Below are 22,236 nucleotides of genomic sequence, written 5' to 3' on the forward strand. Positions count from 1 at the left end.
GTCTGTGGGCATTTGTCACTATTTGGAGTTACATGAACCAAATGTGACGGCGACGTTCTTTTCCCCCTCAATGGCACAACTCTCCTTCAATGGCTCTGGGAGTGAGTGAGAGCAGGTGAGGTGGGTGGATCCAATCCATGGGAATAGGAGGAGGATTACTGACTAGGGTGACCCTTTTCTAGCCTGGCTAATAAGCCAGACTCAAATCACACTGTCATGTGGTATTTGAGTCTGGAGATGCTGTGTATGGATCTTGTTTCCCGGGGGGTGGGTTCAAACATTTTCTCTTTGACGCAATTGGTTAGAGGTACTGTCAGTCAAAGGTCTCAAGCATTGAATGTCACTGTACCAAATCCCACCCATATTGCATACCGTGTCCCGATTGGCCACACCAGTTCTCTGGTGTAGGACATGGGCGTACAATTGAGCCTCTCCAGACCGTAATCCGCCGGCAGGCAATTCTTTTTTGCCAACGGCTGATTCGGTCTGGCTTATTAGCCAGGCTAACCCTTTTCTACACCAACCGTTGACCTCAATGGAAATAAGCAATCGGTTTGATTGTTTATATCCTTTTGAATTGTGTGTGTATTTGTAATTAATTTCATTTATACCTGTTCAATAAAATAAAACAAAATCTATCATAAAGCATAAAACTAAATGCGTTTCACCTTATAATAAGTTAGGAGGTTGAAGCACTGTGTATCCATTAATTTCCAGGCCAATTCATTGATTTTAAGCCAACAACTTTGCAGGCTGGCGTGACAAACCATTAGGCTACTGTCAGTAGACAGATAAGACTGCAGCTCGATCAGCAGATCATTACACACGGAGAAATTCACATAACATAACTTCACCAACCCTCCAACAGCCACGAGCAGCTTTCAATCAGGTTTATCTGAACATGCAGGTTTTTCTTTTTTACATAAATTAATTTCGATGGAAAAAGCATAGGGTTTTCTGTGTGAACTCGTCGGTTCCGCCTGCAGCTTGGGAAGAGATGGATGAGTACGAGAATAGGCCTCAAGTCAAATACCACGCAGGTCTCATCTAGTCAACCTGCTCTCAACCGTACACCGCACGCCATTTGACACATGAAGGATTTATATACTAGGAAATATGATTATATGACGATAATAAAACATATGTTTGGATTAACCAAAGGGAGGCTGATTCGCAAGATAGATAAATACGACATCTAGTGTAATCAACACATAATATTATACTATGTATTGGCATGTGTTTTTATTGATATATCACAAATTACTCGAGAGCAAAGAACATTCTTTAACTGCTAAGTAAACTATAGAGTTGTTTGCAGAGTATTTGTGTTATCAGCGGAAAGACACCTGCGCTGTCATAAGCCTGAATTACTGTTTACTTGCACCGGTGTCGCGCACAGAATATTAAATAGCAGATCTGCAAGTGCGCCACGCATTGCATATGCGCAAGACCGAGTATGAATCAGGCATAAGGTGTTCAGAAATAGTTAATTGGTGGCTTGTTTTCCTTAACTAGTCTTTAACACACTACGTGGGGCGGCGGTGGCTCAGGGGTAGAGTGACCGGATGGATACCGCAAGGTTGCCAGTTCGAACCCGGGCTCCCCCAGAGTTAGTGTCGAAGTGTCCTTGAGCAAGACACTGAACCCCTAATTGCTCCCGATGTGCAGGTTGGCGCATTGCACAGTTTCCTCCGGCACAATCTCTGTAAAGCGCCTTGGATAAGGGTGTTATATAAATGCACCATTTACCATTTACGTGGCATAGCTGGCTACTTCTTTACATCTCATCTCACCCCTGCAGGACGACGCTGCCTGTCAGGCCCGTTTGTGTTTACTCTTGGTGAGGCAACACGGCGTTAGAGAGGTGAACATAGGCACTGTCAGTCAGACAGGCCCTTTATTCTTTAAACCAGTTCTGCACTGGCAGCATTTCTCCATTACTGTGTAAACTAAGCAAAGACTCATTGGAGGTCAGCCTGTGTTCATTCAGCATCCGGAGTACGGGAGAAAAGCCTCGCCGATTTAAAACAATGCTGGGTGGGAACTTAAATAAACCACCTCATGTGCACAATAGTGGCTCTACATAAATGTCACCGCCACTACACATTACAAATGTCACACACACACACACACGCACGCGCACACGCGCACGTGCACACGCACACACACACAAATTATTAATAAAATTGAATGAGCATCCCGAGGGCTCGCTGGTGTCGGATGAACAGGTACGTACAGTACATACATGACATGACAAGACTGTCATGAACAAGCCCTTTCTGTTCAGGCAGCTTATCAAGCTACAGTAAGATGGATGTGATAATATGTGCCACACCTACAACCCCCCGTTACCTACATTCTACACATGTCAGCAATTTTTTTTCCCGTGATTTGCAAAAGGTTGTGTTTCTCCTCCCACCCTTGGCACAGAACCCCCCCCCCCAACGTTGCCTGGCAGTAGAACGGTATAAATAACGGCCTGCACGGTCGGAGCTCTTCACTCTCTCCTCTCCAGCTTGAGCAGAAGGACCTCCAGCGTCTCTGTCATTATCATCATCAACGCCACACAGGTGCATCATGGCAAGCTTCAGGATGTCATCGGGTAGTTCCCGTGTGTCCATGTCCGGCGGCGGCGGCGGCGGCGGTGGAGGCATGAGGGCCGGCAGCGTGTACGGAGGAGCAGGGGGATATGGCGTGCGCGTCTCCAGCGCCGGCGGCTCCAGGCTGTCCTCCGGCTTCGGCATGGGAGGTGGTGGTGGCGGAGGAGCGGCCTTCGGCCTGGGAGGTGGTGGCGGAGGAGGCTTCGGCCTGGGAGGTAGGACCACGATTGCACGTTTTAAGGGCCAGATCGCACCGATGCAACTTAGTTGCAACCCTTGCAACAGAACGGTTTTAAGGTTTTAAGTACACCAATGCAACTCCTTGCAACTGCCATTGAGGATAATGGTTGCAAGCAGTTGCAAGTGGTTGCATGTTGCAAGGAGTTGAATGGCGAATCATTGGTGTGGAGTGGGCTTTAGTTGATGATTAATTGTCACACAAATAATTTCGATTAACGATTTAATTGTGTTTTTGGCATTGGAAATTAGAACATTATGAATAGAAATTACAATTATGTTTGCCCCAATAATTCAACATGCAATTCCTTGCAGCATGCAAATACTTGCATGCAACTTGCATGCAACTACTTGTATGCCACTTGCATGCAACTACTTGCATGCCACTTGCATGCAACTACTTGCATGCCACTTGCATGCAACTACTTGCATGCCACTTGCATGCAACTACTTGCATGCCTTTTGCATGCAACTACTTGCATGCCACTTGCATGCAACTACTTGTATGCCACTTGGATGCAACTACTTGTATGCCACTTGCATGCAACTACTTGTATGCCACTTGGATGCAACTACTTGTATGCCACTTGCATGCAACTACTTGTATGCCACTTGGATGCAACTACTTGTATGCCACTTGCATGCAACTACTTGTATGCCACTTGGATGCAACTACTTGCATGCCACTTGCATGCAACTACTTGCATGCCACTTGGATGCAACTACTTGTATGCCACTTGCATGCAACTACTTGCATGCCACTTGCATGCAACTACTTGTATGCCACTTGCATGCAACTACTTGCATGCCACTTGCATGCAACTACTTGCATGCCACTTGGATGCAACTACTTGCATGCCACTTGCATGCAACTACTTGCATGCCACTTGCAACCATTATCCCCAATGGCAGTTGCAAGGAGTTGCATTGGTGCGGTTTAGGCTTTAGGATTTGTAATAAAGAAATGCACAGGGGCAGATATGACAAATAACTGAAATGTACCAAGAAATATACGCGTTGTAAGCTTGTAGATGTGCTATTTTTAATGAATGAACGAACATTTTTCAACATGGACACGAAAGACGTCCATGTAATAATTGTGACAACCCTTCGTGGCAGGTGGCGGAGGAGCAGCCTTCGGCCTGGGAGGAGGTGGCGGTGGCGGCGGCGGCGGAGGCTTCGGCTTTGGCGGCGGCGCAGGCGCAGATCTCGACTTCCAGACCAACGACAAGGCCACCATGCAGAACCTCAACGACCGCCTGGGCACCTACCTGGACAAGGTGAAGAAGCTGGAGGCGGCCAACGCTGACCTGGAGCTGAAGATCAGGCTGTTCCTGGAGAACAAGGCCGGCCCCTCTGCCGCCAACTACGGGGGCTTCCTGGTGACCATCGCCGAACTGCAGGTCTCGGTAAGGAGACAGACACACGTCGCATGCATGCCGCCACGCCCACGTCAGCCGGCGCGTTCCCGTCATAGCTTGTCCTTATCACTCATCACTCGTTGCCGTGCCGAGGAACAGACTATAGCTGCCTTTGTAGTACTAACAGGATCTCAGAACATGCATGACTTTACATGCCAATCAATGTCTGAACAATATGTTTCTGGTGGTGGATGTTATACTTTAAAATTAATAAGAGATGTAACTGTAATAACTGTAGTACAAGTGTTGGTGATGTTTGTTTTATAGATTATCTTTAAGTACATCAGTACTGCCTATATTTAAGTCCAGTAAACATACCGCTGTAACTGATCACTAAACGTGCCATCTTCTCTTCCATCTCTGCTTGCATTGCTTCTTAGTTCTATGAAATCACCACCGTCAACGCTGGAATCTACCTCTCAATTGACAACGCCAAGCTGGCTGCCGATGACTTCAGAGTCAAGTGAGTGAATTGAAATTCCTTTAAGTTAAACCTCTCCTCTCCTCCTTCTCCTTGTGTTTATTTTCCCTCTCCCCCCGCCTCATGATCTTGCTTGTTAAAAAGAAAGCTACGATATACAACCCAGTAACCAACAGCCCCCTGTGTTGCCCCATGCAGGTATGAGGGCGAGCTGGGCATGCGTCAGTCAGTGGAGGCCGACATCGCTGGTCTGAGGAGGGTTCTGGATGAGCTGACGATGACCAGATCCGACCTGGAGATGCAGATCGAAGGTCTGAGAGAGGAGTTGGTCTTCCTCAAGAAGAACCACGAGGAGGTCAGACTGGCATCTCTTTGCATTACCTAAACAATACAAGATGTGTATTTAAATGTCTATGCATGCAGACACATAAACCGATGGGTATACCTGCTGTAGCTAAGAAAGAAGGGAGGCTTATAGAAAGCCAGTGGTTGCACCATGCTGTTAAACTACTAAAGCGAGCTTGCGCAATGTTGTTCTATAGGAGCTCCTGTCCATCCGCTCCCAGATGAGCGGCCAGGTTCACGTGGAGGTGGACGCCGTTCCTCAGCAGGACCTCTCAGTCATCATGGAGGACATCAGAGAACACTACGAGTCAGTCGCCGCCAAGAGCCGCAAGGACCTCGAGGCGTGGTTCATGACCAAGGTAACACTCTCGCTTGCTTATAGCAGGGTCCAGACACACACACACACACACACACAAAAGTAATTTTATAAATCTATGATGATTTCCATTCAGCACTGCAAAATGTATTTTTTGCCTATACACAATCCCACCTACTGCACTCCAGAAGAACTAATGAGCTTTAACCATAACCATAACCATTGCCTCCTTGTGTTTTGGTTTTCCATGTCCACAGTCGGAGGCACTCAACCAGGAAGTCGTCGCCAGCACAGAAGTTGTAATGACATCCAGAACAGAAATCACGGAAGTTAAACGCTCGGTGCAAAGCCTAGAGATCGAGCTGCAGTCACAGATGAGCATGGTACGGTAATCCTCAAGTCACTATGTGCACAACTTTCTTCTTTTTAGATGCTGCTAATTATTCTAACCAGGTTATTCGTTTTCTTTTGTTATTTAGTTTGGTTTTTGCTTGACCAGTGACCACTAATGTTAATAATATTATTTAGAGAGCATTTTGTCTCTAGACAGATGGTTTGATGCTCACCTTGTATCTTAATTGTGTCTCTTTGCACGCTACTTAATGTGAGTTCACGATTACTCTGCTGATTTTGCACTTTTTGATGTTGCTCTGGGTAATAGCATTCGCTAAATGTCTGTAAATGTTGTAAATTGCGTTTTCCGCAATTAGGGATATCCCAATCTAGTTTTTTTTGCTCCCGATCCGATCATTTGAAAATGACGTGATCGGCCCCCGATTTCCGATCACGTGATCGGACCGGGACAACGCTATCTGGCACTATATGAATCCACAAGAGTTGAACACAGGATGCACACATCATACACCGATACGGGTTCTGACTGATTCCCTGTCGTTGGCCTCCTGCAGAAAATGTCAATGGAGTCCACGCTGGGAGAGACACAGGGCCGCTACGCCATGGCCCTGGGCGGCTACCAGGGCTCGGTGACCAGCATGGAGGGACAGCTGGTGCAGCTCAGGGCTGACCTGGAGCGCCAGGGAGGAGAGTACCAGATGCTCCTGGACATCAAGACCAGGCTGGAGATGGAGATCGGAGAGTACAGGAGACTGCTGGACGGAGAGGCCAGCGCGAGCGCCAGTCTGAGCGCTGGTTTCAGCAGTGGCATGAGGTAAGACTCGCCTCTTCAGACTCCATCTTAGCCCGTAGCACTTGCCCTAGCCTCGACATAATTATGTAATTTAGATAGTAGTTTATGTAGACATATATAGCACTCTATAGTGTATACTCATTGCTTTACTGTACAGTTTTTTCTACTGTTAGACAGACGCTAGGTCCTTAGCTTCCTTATGATTCTTGATGACTATTTTGATGTATTTGATATATCACCATGTGTTGTTCTTGCTTACTGTCAGTCGCTCTGGATTAAGAGCTAAATGCCTAAATTGTAAATCGTATGAGACGCACCACCATTGACAAACATGTTGTCTGTGCTCCCCACGCTGCAGCATCTCGGCCGCCTCGTCTGGCAGCCTGTCCAGCAGCAGCTCCGTCAGTTCCAGCACGGTCACCAAGACAGTCACAGTGGTGGAGACAGTGGTGGAGAGCACCGAATGTGACGACGATCACTGAGAGAGCAACACTCTGCTGATCTGATCTCACACAACACTCAATAAAATAGCTCAGAGGTCAAGCTTAAATTGGTTGCTGACTGGCGTGATTTCTTCTTCTTCTTTTTTTAAAACCAATGATTCTCAACCCATTTTCATTTCAAGGACACCCTCCCCAGTTTGATATGCAGTAAGGCGGACCCCCATTTGACTCTGTAAAATCCTCCTGTATTTAATGCTGAGATGTACGTGGTCTAATACTCATATGCTGTGTTGTAGACAGTAGAAAGTAGAGGGAGAAAGAAGATTTGGTCGTTCAGAATTGGCACTGAGAGGCAGAAAATGCAATTATTGTCTCTGGACTGAGAATCACAAAATGCACAAATTGTAATTGTTATTGCTGTGGAACAGTGTTAACGTTGCAAACATCGTGCAGACATTAGGAATACCTAAAAAGATAAATTCAGTATGCACAGCTGTGTTGTGGTTGTAAGCCCTCTGCATGCTGCACCCCACCTGTATCTATAGCATCTGGCCCACAATGAAGGGTATTGCCCTAAATGAGCCAAACATGTAGGTAGGCAGAATGAATGGGGGATTTCCTTTTTGTCACTTGGTGACATATATGGGCATAGACCATGGCTGTCTATGCCCATATATGCCCTCCAGGGTTTTTGCCCATTGAAAGTGCAGATGTTCATCCACACACAGATATGTGCAAAATGAGAGGCTGCAAGATCAGTCCTTTAGTTTTACTCATTCCGCAGTGGCAGGCAAAGTTAACAATTAATACTGAGGCTTGTAAAAAATACTATTACTATTGTTCAAAAACACAATTATATATTTGCGTATCAAGCGTCATCGTCAACACACCTCAGGAGAAAAAGTAGTAGGCCTAAAGTAAACAGAAATACTACAGTACATCCTTCTTGACATTGTTGCCAGTGTAATTATGTAAGTTTGACTTGACAGAGTCAGACTATACAACACATTTCATGGGAAAAGCCATAATAGAAGACCACCTGTTGAGCCAATGTATCTATTGTGGCAGAAAGGCTTTATAGAAAATTGTGGCAAAAAAAAAGTGGCAATTAACGGGGTCCAAGCACGGAAGACAGATGGATAGACAGACAGACAGACAGATGGATAGACAGAGGGATAAACAGATGATAGACAGGGAAAAAGATAACATTATAGTTTCTGAGACACAGTTACTTGTAGGGCGGAAGATGCAGAAATATTTGTGGAGCCACATAGTGGCATTGTAACCCTACCCTAGTCATAAGTTTACTGGAAATCCTGTATATCCAAGTATTACCGTTGTCTGCAGATTACTGTACTGTAAATCAGTGGTGGTCCCAAAGTGGGGTCCGGGGACCCTTGGGGTCCTTGAGGGAGTTCCATGGGGTCCCCAGCTAAATGATAGTTATAGGAACTAAATGGACCCTTATGGGTCTGTAACTCCAAGAGTGTACAAATGGATCCAAATGGACCCCCATTTGTACACTCTCAGAGTAAAATTAACTTTGATTTTACAATATAAAATGGAGTCCCAGAGATAGAAATGCCATTAAATAGGGGACTGTAGCCTAATTCAGGTCAAACCGGGGGCCCTTGAAATGAAAATGGTTGGAAATCACTGCTAGAGCCATTAATATCTTCTCTTATGGGGGGTCCTTGGCATATCTTTTCAAACGGGGGTAATGAGTGTCAATTTGGGGGTCCTTGACATGAAAAAGTTTGGGAACCTCTGGCATACAGTACATTCAAGAGGATTACAGCGGGGACATTTGGTGGGGGAAAGAGTTCCCAACACAGACCGCGTTGGGAAGGCACCTGGCTGCAAGACAACACAGCCGGCATCAGATCTCAAGACCTCATTGTGTGACACAAATAAGGAGGCAATAGCTGGCTCCATGACTGCCATCTTTCCCAGCCCGATAGCCTGCTGGCATTCTGCATGGAAGCTAATGCCATTGGTGGGGTAGTGAGACAGAGATTTGGGGTCAGGCTTAGAGCCTCTTTCGGAAGACCAAAAGCATATCTCCCTGGGGAAAGGGCCTGGTAAATGGTAAAAATGGTAAATGGTGCATTTATATAGCGCCTTTATCCAAGGCGCTTTACATAGATTGTGCATTACATTCACCCATTCACACACACATTCATACACCGATTGCGGCGGAAGCCATGCAAGGTACCAACCAGCACATCGGGAGCAATTTGGGGTTCAGTGTCTTGCCCAAGGACACTTCGACATGTAGACAGGAGGAGCCGGGATTCGAACCGCCGACCCATGGATCATTGGACGACCTGCTCTACCTCTTGAGCCACAGTCGCCTGGGCCTGGGGAATTCCCCTTTAGGCTCTATAGTCACTGGATAAGATGTTTGGCCTTTCCAAAGTTCCCGCACAGGAGACTTGCGTTCCAATCCCAGGCATTACACAGGCACATCTTTACAGAACTGGCTAGGGGAAGCAGCCATAGACAGCACATCCTACTCCCATACCCCCATACTGGTGGGCTAGGCATCCCACTCCACTCCCACTCCCATTTTTGTTTTACTTCTTCTGAACTGCCTGCAAGAACATACAAGGAACATATTTGACAGTGGCATGGGTCACACAGGTGACTTAAAGTACTCAAACTGCATGTGTGCAAGATGGATACTATCCAGTGTCAAGCACTGCCTCTGGCAGGCAGGAAGAAAGAAACAGAACATTCCTAGCCTGTTATGGACTTTAAGCCCTTCCATAGACCCTATGTAATGTGCATACTCCTCAGTTTACTTTCTACGGTTCATTCTGTGCAGATTTTGTAAAAGCTCATTTACTTTATCACCTTGGCATTTGCAGATGGTGGAATATAGGCCACCATAACATTGGGCCTCATGCGCCAACCGCTCTTAAGAAGTTCTTAAGAGGAAATTTGTTCTTAGACCCACTTAGGAGGTTTTTAAGAAGGTTTTGGGATCCCTCAATCTTTTCTTAGCTGTGATTTGTTCGTAGGTATAAAGAACAGAATCTACGCACACTGTGGAGCACTCTTAGGGTGCCTTTTTCGTTCTTAAGTGCAATCTGAAAACATAAAGGAAAAACAGCGCCATCTGCATGATGCTCAAAGTTTGGTCTGAGGACCTCAAGGGGTCCTTGAGGAAGTTCCAGGCAGTCCACAGCAAAATATGGAACATTTACCACTTTAATCCCATTTTATACTTTGAAAATAGCCAATCTACAAGCTCACAAACGCGTCCCATTACTGCCCATTTTGAGCTTGTAGATCGGCTATTTTCGAAACATTTTGATAAATCTTCAAAACATTTCCCTAGCAGAAAATATTTTCATATGGGGGTCTGCAGAATGCATGTCAATTTGGGGGTCCTTGACATGAAAATGTTTGAGAACAACTGGTTTAGAGTTCACAACCCAACCCAACGCACCATACCCACCACATAACCCCCACCCCATGCACCCACCATCACCCCCCCACCCCCCCCAGGTTGACTATTGTGAGAAAAAAAAAATTCTGTTCACTTCAGTACCTCCACAGTATTATTGGAGTTTGGTGTTCCACCATATTTAGACTTTAGTTTAGGTATTCTTGACTTCACTCAACTTTATTTCTATGTGTGAGGTCCTGTGATTTCTGTGTGCTGCAATCCCACACAGGTGTGACTGCAGGCAAGGCCATGGAGTCATGCAAAACCACACCCACCTGGGTGAACACAGGTAGAAAAGTGAATTCCCAATGCCTTATATGGGATTGGTGGGGCGGTTCCCTATGGTAATTAGGATGTTAATTAGGATATGTGGGGCGTCTACCTATGATCATTTGAATGAACTGGCAGTGGCACACCCCTTCAAGTTACGAGGATTTGGATTCATCATCATAAGAACATGCTTACGAACAATTCTGCCTACTTAAGAACGTTTCATGAATCTGACTGGACTTCTCTTAGGAATTAACTTAGGAATAAATGTAAGAGGAAAAGTTAGGAACTTATTGGCGCATGAGGCCCAATGACCTTAAAGAACTCACAAGGAACACATACTATAAGCTACAGAAGTAGGTCCTGCGACTCAACAGCAGTTCAATGTTATGTTTGCACGCTCTCTACATCACTGGGTTCACATAAGACATACTGTACTCCTATTCTATTGCCATACAGTGGTGCATACCACGGGTGTGTCGTGAGCCAGGACTCTGTAAGGTACAGAATAACCCTGCGGACTCTGTAAGGTACAGAATAAACCTGCTTCGCTTTGCCGGAAGAGATAGTCGTGTTTCAGAGGCACCGCCTATAAGGCATCTATGTTCTCAAACTGAATCCCAGTATAGGCCTATATCCGCTTTACTTGACTACAGCATTTTTGGTTTGAAAACTGCAGAGCACCATAACTAGCATGAATGAAAGGTAACTCACCTTTTGAAGAATATAAGTTAATAACATTAATATTAAGAAATGGAGAGAAAGGATTAAAAATAGAGCCTCCTGAGGAGATCTATTGATGATATACATGCACACGGCGGCCATCTTGCCAGCAAGGTGCTACCTAGGTGTAACGTCCCATAGACAGTCCATTCATCCAAACAGAAAGTCCTATTTACTTGAAAAGCTTGAATTATCGTCGTACTATCTGCAAAGTGTTTGTTTCATAAAAATCCACCGTAGACATGTTATGAGCTACTTCCTGTCAATAAATTCCTTGCAGATGATTATTTTTCTAAGTGCTGGAGTTTGGAAGCACTCATCAGTAAAGCAACCCCCTGCTGCCTCCTGCATTATGTGCAAATACTAAACAGGTGGTACACATGGGCTGTTGAGTGATAGTCAACGAGCACTTCCAAACTCATCTGCAAGGAATTTCTTTACATGGAGTAGCTCATGTCTACTATTAACTAATTTAAGATAGAGGACCGAAGACCAATTTGTTAGAAAGATGGCGAGAAAGGCCATTGTTATGTATTTTATGGATACATATTTACCAATATGAATATGAAAAGCCCAATACCACAATGTCAGAGGAGGCAGCGTCTTAAAGCTGCTTTTAGAAACTAAGTAATTAAAACAGGACTCTCCAAATACCATTTTGGCGTGTAGAGCCATAAACTATTCAGATAACCTTTGAATTAGAAACTCGTAAATTTGGATAAGAGTTAGCTTCGTTGGAAGAGCAGAATTGGAAGAATGTAATAGAGTACAAATACTCAAGTATTTATAATGTTAAACTTATAAAACTTTAGAGGGGGTTATGACCTGGCTCTTGGGCCATAACAAAGGAGGAAGACACACGGCTGTTTAAAAGTGCACAAACAAATATTTATTTACAACATAAACAACTTAATATGCATCAAACGATACTAATGTACTAAGTGGGGTGTGTTAATCAGTAATGTAAGTGAGTGGATGTGTGGTGAGTGTAAGTGTGGGGTGTTGAATGGTGCAAACAAGTGCTGCTGCTCTCATGGAAGGAGAGAGAGAGTGAGGCCAGCTAACTCCCAGCCCTTTATAGAGCATACTGGCCAGGTGCTCCCAATGCACTGATTGGCAATTCCTCAGGACCTGTGGGAAGCAAAGACCTAGGCCTACAGGAATACACACAGGCCCTAGTAGGCCAACTACAGGGGCTGTGACACCCTCCCCCTACAAAACGAGGAACCTTAAGGGACCGAGATAAACTAGCAGGCAAAATATAAACATAATAGAAAACACTGATAACTCACAACTCATTACCCCAATAACCAAGTCAATTGTTTTTAGAGAGAATAAGGTGTGACAATACATTTGCCTCAAAAACTTTGGTCTAACCAATTCGATCCCAGCATACCAGGCCTTCCCCTCAGCAACCAAGATTACCGGTATTCTTGAAGCATTTAAGAATAGAGGAACAGGGACATAAGGTAGATATGAGACAGAAACAGGCCAGACTTGAAAATGACAAAACAGTTCACGTTGTCCAACATAAGACACTCCCTCACAACATTTTCTGATCCAATATACAAAATCCAGTCATTCAGTACCCTTTAATAAGGCCAACCTGAATAAAACAGAGGGTGGAGGCTCCTCCCAGTTCACCAGGAGTGTGCGCACAAAGCCCCACACCTATCCATCCAGCATTGCCCTTGACCTAACCCCCCTCCCAACCGACCCATATGTCAGAAGAACAGGGGAAACGAACACTGTCTCCCAGCCGTTCCGGCCTGACGAGACAAGTCGCAAACTTTACAGGATAAAACCAAAATCTACACCTCCCAACCATCTACAGCCTGACAGATACAACACTGTCTCCCAGCTGCACCAGCCTGGTGAAGACTACTCCTGCTATTACCACTTTTAAACAACAGCTCCCACATATGGAGCTCACAAGATATGTACTGACAACAAAATGATGGACCAATCAATTCAGACAGAAAACTATGAGGACCAAACTAGGACAAGTGAATTAGAATTCACAATTAATCAACACAAACAAAAAAATGCTCTCTCTCCAACCCTGCAAAGGCAGGACAGATATGACAGGCGTGCCTACAGGTGCGGTGATTCCCCCATCTCAGCTGCCTAACCAAAAACTAAACTGACTCACTTGCCCTGGTCTTCAGTGGCCCTCCTGAGTCCCCCATACCGACAAGGCATCCCAGTGGTACCACCCTGTCCCATCTTGTGTGGAACAGAATCTACAAAGGCAAATCAACAAATAAAATAAAAATACAGCGAGTCCCACAGGGGGAAACACCATTAATCCTACACAGGGACCACCAAGCCTCAGACAAAACACACTTGTCACACCCATCCTAACACTATAGCAATACACATGAAATTACCAGCACAAAACCAAATATCTTAACCAAACTGGTTAACCAAACAAATACATCCAAAACACTTTAACTACCGTGCACCTCCTCCTAACACCAAATACCATGACTAATTTGTCAATCTACAAGTTCAAACAAAACAGGAAGTTAGTTACTTTACCTGTTAACAAAGTCACGACCAATCCGAGTTCAAATCACGAGCCCCCATGTTATGACCTGGCTCTTGGGCCATAACAAAGGAGGAAGACACACGGCTGTTTAAAAGTGCACAAACCAATATTTATTTACAACATAAACATAATCAGTAGATCAGTAATGTAAGTGAGTGGACATGTGGTGAGTGTAGTGTGGGGTGTTGAATGGTGACAAACAAGTGCTGTTGCTCTCATGGAAGGCGAGAGAGAGTGAGGCCAGCCAACTCCCAGCCCTTTATAGAGCACACTGGCCAGGTGCTCCCAATGCACTGATTGGCAATTCCTCAGGACCTGTGGGAAGCAAAGACCTAGGCCTACAGGAATACACATAGGCCCTAGTAGGCCAACTACAGGGGCTGTGACAATTACAATACTTAGTAATAGAGTAAAAGTAAAAGCATCACCTTACGGCAGAGAAAAACCAAGAAAGAACCAAGACACAACGCAAATAAAAGTATCCACACCAGCCAGGCGTAGTATTTTCAAAGAATTATAATGACCATAATATTATTTGGGGAGCAGAACAGAACATCCAAATACAGCAACGTAAAAAAGTACTCCCACTGATGAATCATCAGTGGACTCATTATATACAATATGAAAACCAAATAATCTCATGACATGGGAAGTACTCCAATTGAGTTCAGAGATTCACAAATAGTGAATAATGGCGACACCTATTGCCGGGAGGCCTACTTGGCATATTAAAACCATTTCTCATGCTGGGTGGGAACTTATAATAAACCAAACCACACCACGCACGCACGCACGCACGCACGCACGCACGCACGCACGCACGCACGTACGCACACACACACACACACATTATTCATAAAATTGAATGAGCCTCCCGAGGGCTCGCCGGTGTCGGATGAACAGGTACGTACAGTACATACATGACATGACAAGACTGTCATGAACAAGCCCTTTCTGTTCAGGCAGCTTATCAAGCTACAGTAAGATGGATGTGATAATATGTGCCACACCTATAACCCCCCGTTACCTACATTCTACACATGTCAGCAATGATTTCTTTTTTTCCGTCGTGATTTGCAAAAGGTTGTGTTTCTCCTCCCACCCTTGGCACAGCCACCCCCCCCCCCCCCCCCCAACGTTGCCCGGCAGTAGAACGGTATAAATAACGGCCTGCGCGGTCGGAGCTCTTCACTCTCTCCTCTCCAGCTTGAGCAGAAGGACCTCCTGCGTCTCTGTCATTATCATCATCAACGCCACACAGGTGCATCATGGCGAGCTTCAGGATGTCATCGGGTAGTTCCATGTCCATGTCCGGCGGCGGCGGTGGAGGCATGAGGGCCGGCAGCGTGTACGGAGGAGCAGGGGGATATGGCGTGCGCGTCTCCAGCGCCGGCGGCTCCAGGCTGTCCTCCGGCTTCGGCATGGGAGGTGGTGGTGGCGGAGGAGCGGCCTTCGGCCTGGGAGGTGGTGGCGGAGGAGGCTTCGGCCTGGGAGGTAGGACCACGATTGCACGTTTTAAGGGCCAGATCGCACCGATGCAACTTAGTCGCAACTCCTTGCAACAGAACGGTTTTAAGGTCTTAAGTACACCAATGCAACTCCTTGCAACTGCCATTGAGGATAATGGTTGCAAGCAGTTGCAAGTGGTTGCATGTTGCAAGGAGTTGAATGGCGAATCATTGGTGTGGAGTGAGCTTTAGTTGACGATTAATTGTCACACAAATAATTTCGATTAACGATTAAATTGTGTTTTTGGCATTGGAAATTAGAACATTATGAATAGAAATTACAATGATGTTTGCCCCAATGATTCAACATGCAATTCCTTGCAGCATGCAAATACTTGCATGCCACTTGCATGCAACTACTTGCATGCCACTTGCATGCAACTACTTGCATGCTACTTGCACTTGCATGCAACTACTTGCATGCCACTTGCAACCATTATCCCCAATGACAGTTGCAAGGAGTTGCATTGATGCGGTTTAGGCTTTAGGATTTGTAATAAAGAAGTGCACAGGGGCAGATATGACAAATAACTGAAATGTACCAAGAAATGTACGCGTTGTAAGCTTGTAGATGTGCTATTTTTAATGAAAGAACGAACATTTTTCAACATGGACACGAAAGACGTCCATGTAATAATTGTGACAACCCTTCGTGGCAGGTGGCGGAGGAAGAGCCTTCGGCCTGGGAGGAGGTGGCGGTGGCGGCGGCGGCGGAGGCTTCGGCTTTGGCGGCGGTGCAGGCGCAGGCGCAGATCTCGACTTCCAGACCAACGACAAGGCCACCATGCAGAACCTCAACGACCGCCTGGGCACCTACCTGGACAAGGTGAAGAAGCTGGAAGCGGCCAACGCCGACCTGGAGCTGAAGATCAGGCTGTTCCTGGAGAACAAGGCCGGCCCCTCTGCCGCCAACTACGGGGGCTTCCTGGTGACCATCGCCGAACTGCAGGTCTTGGTAAGGAGACAGACACACGTCGCATGCATGCCGCCACGCCCACGTCAGCCGGCGCGTTCCCGTCATAGCTTGTCCTTATCACTCATCACTCGTTGCCGTGCCGAGGAACAGACTATAGCTGCCTTTGTAGTACTAACAGCATCTCAGAACATGCATGACTTTACATGCCAATCAATGTCTGAACAATATGTTTCTGGTGGTGGATGTTATACTTTAAAATTAATAAGAGATGTAACTGTAATAACTGTAGTACAAGTGTTGGTGATGTTTCTTTTATAGATTATCTTTAAGTACTGCCTATATAATATTTAAGTCCAGTGATTGATACTGCATGTGCATAATACTGGATTGTTCTTGATAGTGTTCATGTAAAGTTGTAAACATACCGCTGTAACTGATCACTAAACGTGCCATCATCTTCTCTGCCATCTCTGCTTGCATTGCTTCTTAGTTCTATGAAGTCACCACCGTCAACGCTGGAATCTACCTCTCAATTGACAACGCCAAGCTGGCTGCCGATGACTTCAGAGTCAAGTGAGTGAATTCAAATTCCTTGAAGTCAAACCTCTCCTCTCCTCCTTCTCCTTGTGTTTATTTTCCCTCTCCCCCCGCCTCATGATCTTGCTTGTTAAAAAGAAAGCTACGATATACAACCCAGTAACCAACAGCCCCCTGTGTTGCCCCATGCAGGTATGAGGGCGAGCTGGGCATGCGTCAGTCAGTGGAGGCCGACATCGCTGGTCTGAGGAGGGTTCTGGATGAGCTGACGATGACCAGATCCGACCTGGAGATGCAGATCGAAGGTCTGAGAGAGGAGTTGGTCTTCCTCAAGAAGAACCACGAGGAGGTCAGACTGGCATCTCTTTGCATTACCCTAAACATGCGCGACAATACAAGTTGTGTACTTAAATGTCTATGCATGCAGACACATAAACCGATGGGTATACCTGCTGTAGCTAAGCAAGAAGGGAGGCTTATCTAAGCCAGTGGTTGCACCATGCTGTTAAACTACTAAAGCAAGCTTGCGCCATGTTGTTCTATAGGAGCTCCTGTCCATCCGCTCCCAGATGAGCGGCCAGGTTCACGTGGAGGTGGACGCCGTTCCTCAGCAGGACCTCTCAGTCATCATGGAGGACATCAGAGAAGAATACGAGTCAGTCGCCGCCAAGAGCCGCAAGGACCTCGAGGCGTGGTTCATGACCAAGGTAACACTCTTGCTTGCTTATAGCAGGGTCCAGACACACACACACACGAAAGTCATTTTATAAATCTATGATCATTTCCATTCAGCATCGCAAAATGTATTTTTTGCCTATACACAATCCCACCTACTGCACTCCAGAATAATTAATGAGCTTTAACCATAATTGCCTCCTTGTGTTTTGGTTTTCCATGTCCACAGTCGGAGGCACTCAACCAGGAAGTCGTCGCCAGCACAGAAGTTGTAATGACATCCAGAACAGAAATCACGGAAGTTAAACGCTCGGTGCAAAGCCTAGAGATCGAGCTGCAGTCACAGATGAGCATGGTACGGTAATCCTCAAGTCACTGTGTGCACAACTTTCTTCTTTTTAGATGCTGCTAATTATTCTAACCAGGTTATTCGTTTTCTTTTGTTATTTAGTTTGGTTTTTGCTTGACCAGTGACCACTAATGTTAATAATATTATTTAGAGAGCATTTTGTCTCTAGACAGATGGTTTGATGCTCACCTTGTATCTTAATTGTGTCTCTTTGCACGCTACTTAATGTGAGTTCACGATTACTCTGCTGATTTTGCACTTTTTGATGTTGCTCTGGATAATAGCATTCGCTAAATGTCTGTAAATGTTGTAAATTGCGTTTTCCGCAATTAGGGATATCCCAATCTAGTTTTTTTTGCTCCCGATCCGATCATTTGAAAATGACGTGATCGGCCCCGGATTTCCGATCACGTGATCGGACCGGGACAACGCTATCTGGCACTATATGAATCCACAAGAGTTGAACACAGGATGCACACATCATACACCGATACGGGTTCTGACTGATTCCCTGTCGTTGGCCTCCTGCAGAAAATGTCAATGGAGTCCACGCTGGGAGAGACACAGGGCCGCTACGCCATGGCCCTGGGCGGCTACCAGGGCTCGGTGACCAGCATGGAGGGACAGCTGGTGCAGCTCAGGGCTGACCTGGAGCGCCAGGGAGGAGAGTACCAGATGCTCCTGGACATCAAGACCAGGCTGGAGATGGAGATCGGAGAGTACAGGAGACTGCTGGACGGAGAGGCAAGCGCGAGCGCCAGTCTGAGCGCTGGTTTCAGCAGTGGCCTGAGGTAAGACTCGCCTCTTCAGACTCCATCTTAGGCCGTAGCACTTGCCCTAGCCTCGACGCTAGTAATGTAATTTAGATAGTATTTTATGTAACTCTGGATTAAGAGCGTCTGCTAAATGCCTAAATTGTAAATCGTATGAGACGCGTCGCCAACAATGCATCCCGATAGGACACATTGTGCAGAGCTTGTATAGATCGGCTATTTTTAAATGATTTTCATGCATTTCAAAACTTGAAATTGGACATTATCTGCATAATGACTCAGTACTGTTAACTTTTGGTACTTTAAGTACATTTTGATGCCAATACTTTTGTACTTTTACTCAAGTACATTTTGAGTTCTGTACAGTAAGAGAGTATATTTCTACATTGCAGTATTGATACCTTTTACTAAAGCAAAACTCGTGAGTATACTTTTCCCACCATTGACAAACATGTTGTCTGTGCTCCCCACGCTGCAGCATCTCGGCCGCCTCGTCTGGCAGCCTGTCCAGCAGCAGCTCCGTCAGTTCCAGCACGGTCACCAAGACAGTCACAGTGGTGGAGACAGTGGTGGAGAGCACCGAATGTGACGACGATCACTGAGAGAGCAACACTTTGCTGATCTGATCTCACACAACACTCAATAAAATAGCTCAGAGGTCAAGCTTAAATTGGTTGCTGTCTGGCGTGATTTCTGCAATTATTGCAATTATTGTCTCTGGACTGAGAATCACAAAATGCACAAATTGTAATTGTTATTGCCGTGGAACAGTGTTAACGTTGCAAACATCGTGCAGACATTAGGAATACCTAAATAGATAAATTCAGTATGCACAGCTGGGTTGTGGTTACAAAGCCCTCTGCATGCTGCACCCCACCTGTATCTATAGCATCTGGCCCACAATGAAGGGACCTGGCTGTCTATGCCCATATATGCCCTCCAGGCTTTTTGCCCATTGAAAGTACAGATGTTCATCCACACACCGATATGTGGTTGTGCAAAATGAGAGGATGCAAGATCAGTCCTTTAGTTTTACTCGGCAGTGGCAGGCAAAGTTAACAATTAATACTGAGGCTTTTAAAAAATACTATTACTATTGTTCAAATATTTAATTGCATGGCGACATGCACAATTATATATTTGCGTATCAAGCGTCATCGTCAACACACCTCAGGAGAAAAAGTGGTAGGCCTAAAGTAAACAGAAATACTACAGTACATCCTTCTTGACATTGTTGCCAGTGTAATTATGTAAGTTTGACTTTTGGTCAAACACAACAGAGTCAGACTATACATCACATTTCATGGGAAAAGCCATAATAGAAGACCACCTGTTGAGCCAATGTATCTATTGTGGCAGAAAGGAGAGAACATTCTGATGACAGCCTTTATAAAAATAGCTGCAAGTGGCAATTAACGGGGTCCAAGCACGTAAGACTGATGGATAGACAGACAATAGAGGGATAAACAGATGATAGACAGGAAAATAGGTTTACTGGAAATCCCGTATTTCAAAGTATTACCGTTGTCTGCAGATTACTGTAAATCCCATAAATCAGTGGTTCCCAAAGTGGGGTCCGGGGACCCCTAGGGGTCCTTGAGGGAGTTCCAGGGGTTCCCCAGCTAAATGATAGTTATAGGAACCAAATAGACCCTTATGGGTCTGTAACTCTGAGAGTGTACAAATGGAACCAAATGGACCCCCATTTGTACACTCTCAGAGTAAAATTAACTTTGATTTTACAATATAAATTGGAGTCCCAGAGATAGAAATGCCATTAAATAGGGGACTAGCCTAATTCAGGTCAAACTGGGGGCCCTTGAAATGAAAATGGTTGGAAATCACTGCTAGAGCCATAAATATCTTCTCTTATGGGGGGTCCTTGGCATATCTTTTCAAACGGGGGTACGCGGGCTAATGAGTGTCAATTTGGGGGTCCTTGACATGAAAAAGTTTGGGAACCTCTGGCATACAGTACATTCAAGAGGATTACAGGGGGGACATTTGGTGGGGGAAAGAGTTCCCAACACAGACCGCGTTGGGAAGGCGCTTGTAAGACACAGACACAGCCGGCATCAGATCTCAAGACCTCATCGTGTGACACAAATAAGGAGGTAATAGCTGGCTCCATGACTTTCCATCTTTCCCAGCCCGATAGCCTGCTGGCATTCTGCATGGAAGCTAATGCCATTGGTGGGATAGTGAGACAGAGATTTGGGGTCAGGCCAGCCAGCAATTGAGTACCACAGACGAATAACAGTCTAAGTCCACACTATTGATCCATAATGTATAAATGATAGATAAGGGTTCAGGACAACGAGGCCTTTTCGTGGAGGGGTCAGTCTGAAATTTGGACTTAGACTGTTTTTCGTCTGTGGTACTCAATTGTGAAGCTAAATGTAGGGTTACTCTTAACCATAAATACCTAAAATGTAAAATACCTAGTGCGATACCTAAAAATCTATGGAGGGACTTGTTTAACAAATACACTATAGAGTAGAGTGCCTGCCGTTGGGGCCAGAGGGCCCCATCCAACCCTAATCACACTCACTAGCACCATACGGACCACATTAACTGTCACTGACAACCGGTGAAGGTGAAGAAGCCTGCTGCTAAGAAAGCAGTCAAAGCAAAGAAGCCTGCGGCAGCCAAGAAATCCGCAGCGAGGCAGCCTGGAGCTAGCTGCTTCATGACTGCTGGGAATAGGTGTCAGGTGTCAGAAGCAAGCACCCCTGTCCAGGTGTAGCAGAGCGGCTTAGAGCCTCTTTCTGAAGACCAAAAGCATATCTCCCTGGGGAAAGGGCCTGGGGAATTCCCCTTTAAGCTCTATAGTCACTGGATAAGATGTTTGGCCTTTCCGAAGTTTCCGCACGGGAGACTTGCGTTCCAATCCCAGGCATTACACAGGCACATCTTTACAGAACTGGCTAGGGGAAGCAGCCATAGACAGCACATCATACTCCCATACTGGTGGGCTATAGGCCTCCTAACTCCACTCCCACTTTTTTTTTTTTTTTGTACTTCTTCTGAACTGCCTGCAAGAACAAGGAACATATTTGACAGTGGCATGGGTCACACAGGTGACGTAAAGTACTCAAACTGCATGTGTGCAAGATGGATACTATCCAGTGTCAAGCACTGCCTCTGGCAGTCAGGAAGAAAGAAACAGAACATTCCTAGCCTGTTATGGACTTTAAGCCCTTCCATAGACCCTATGTAATGTGCATACTCCTCAGTTTACTTTCTACGGTTCATTCTGTGCAGATTTTGCTATAGTAAAAGCTAATTTACTTCAATGTAATGTGCATACTCCTCAGTTTACTTTCTACGGTTCATTCTGTGCAGATTTTGCTATAGTAAAAGCTAATTTACTTCATCACCTTGGCATTTGCAGATGGTGGAATATAGGCCACCATAACAATGACCTCACAAGGAACATATAAGCTATAGAAGTCGGTCCTGCGACTCATCAACAGCAGTTCAATGTTATGTTTGCACGCTCTCTACATCACTGTGTTCACACAAGACATACTGTACTCCTCCTATTCTC

The 22,236-nt window shown here is 45.6% G+C and overlaps 1 protein-coding gene across 1 annotated transcript; it reads left to right on the plus strand.

Moving 5' to 3' along the window:
* Positions 1-2,577: 2,577 nt before the first annotated feature.
* LOC306937223 (uncharacterized protein) lies at positions 2,578-19,288 on the plus strand (the record flags this gene model as incomplete). The annotated part of the gene is made up of 17 exons (XM_079520888.1): positions 2,578-2,815; positions 3,957-4,246; positions 4,639-4,721; positions 4,878-5,034; positions 5,222-5,383; positions 5,598-5,723; positions 6,249-6,508; positions 6,846-6,952; positions 7,227-7,236; positions 15,190-15,422; positions 16,183-16,391; positions 16,843-16,925; positions 17,082-17,238; positions 17,435-17,596; positions 17,794-17,919; positions 18,445-18,704; positions 19,165-19,288. The coding sequence occupies 17 exons, from the start codon at positions 2,578-2,580 to the stop codon at positions 19,286-19,288; spliced, it is 2,787 nt and encodes a 928-aa protein (XP_079377014.1).
* Between the last annotated feature and the right edge of the window lie 2,948 nt (positions 19,289-22,236).

Source organism: Electrona antarctica (genome assembly GCF_951216825.1).
Source record: "Electrona antarctica genome assembly, chromosome: 14".
Lineage (NCBI taxonomy): Eukaryota > Metazoa > Chordata > Actinopteri > Myctophiformes > Myctophidae > Electrona > Electrona antarctica.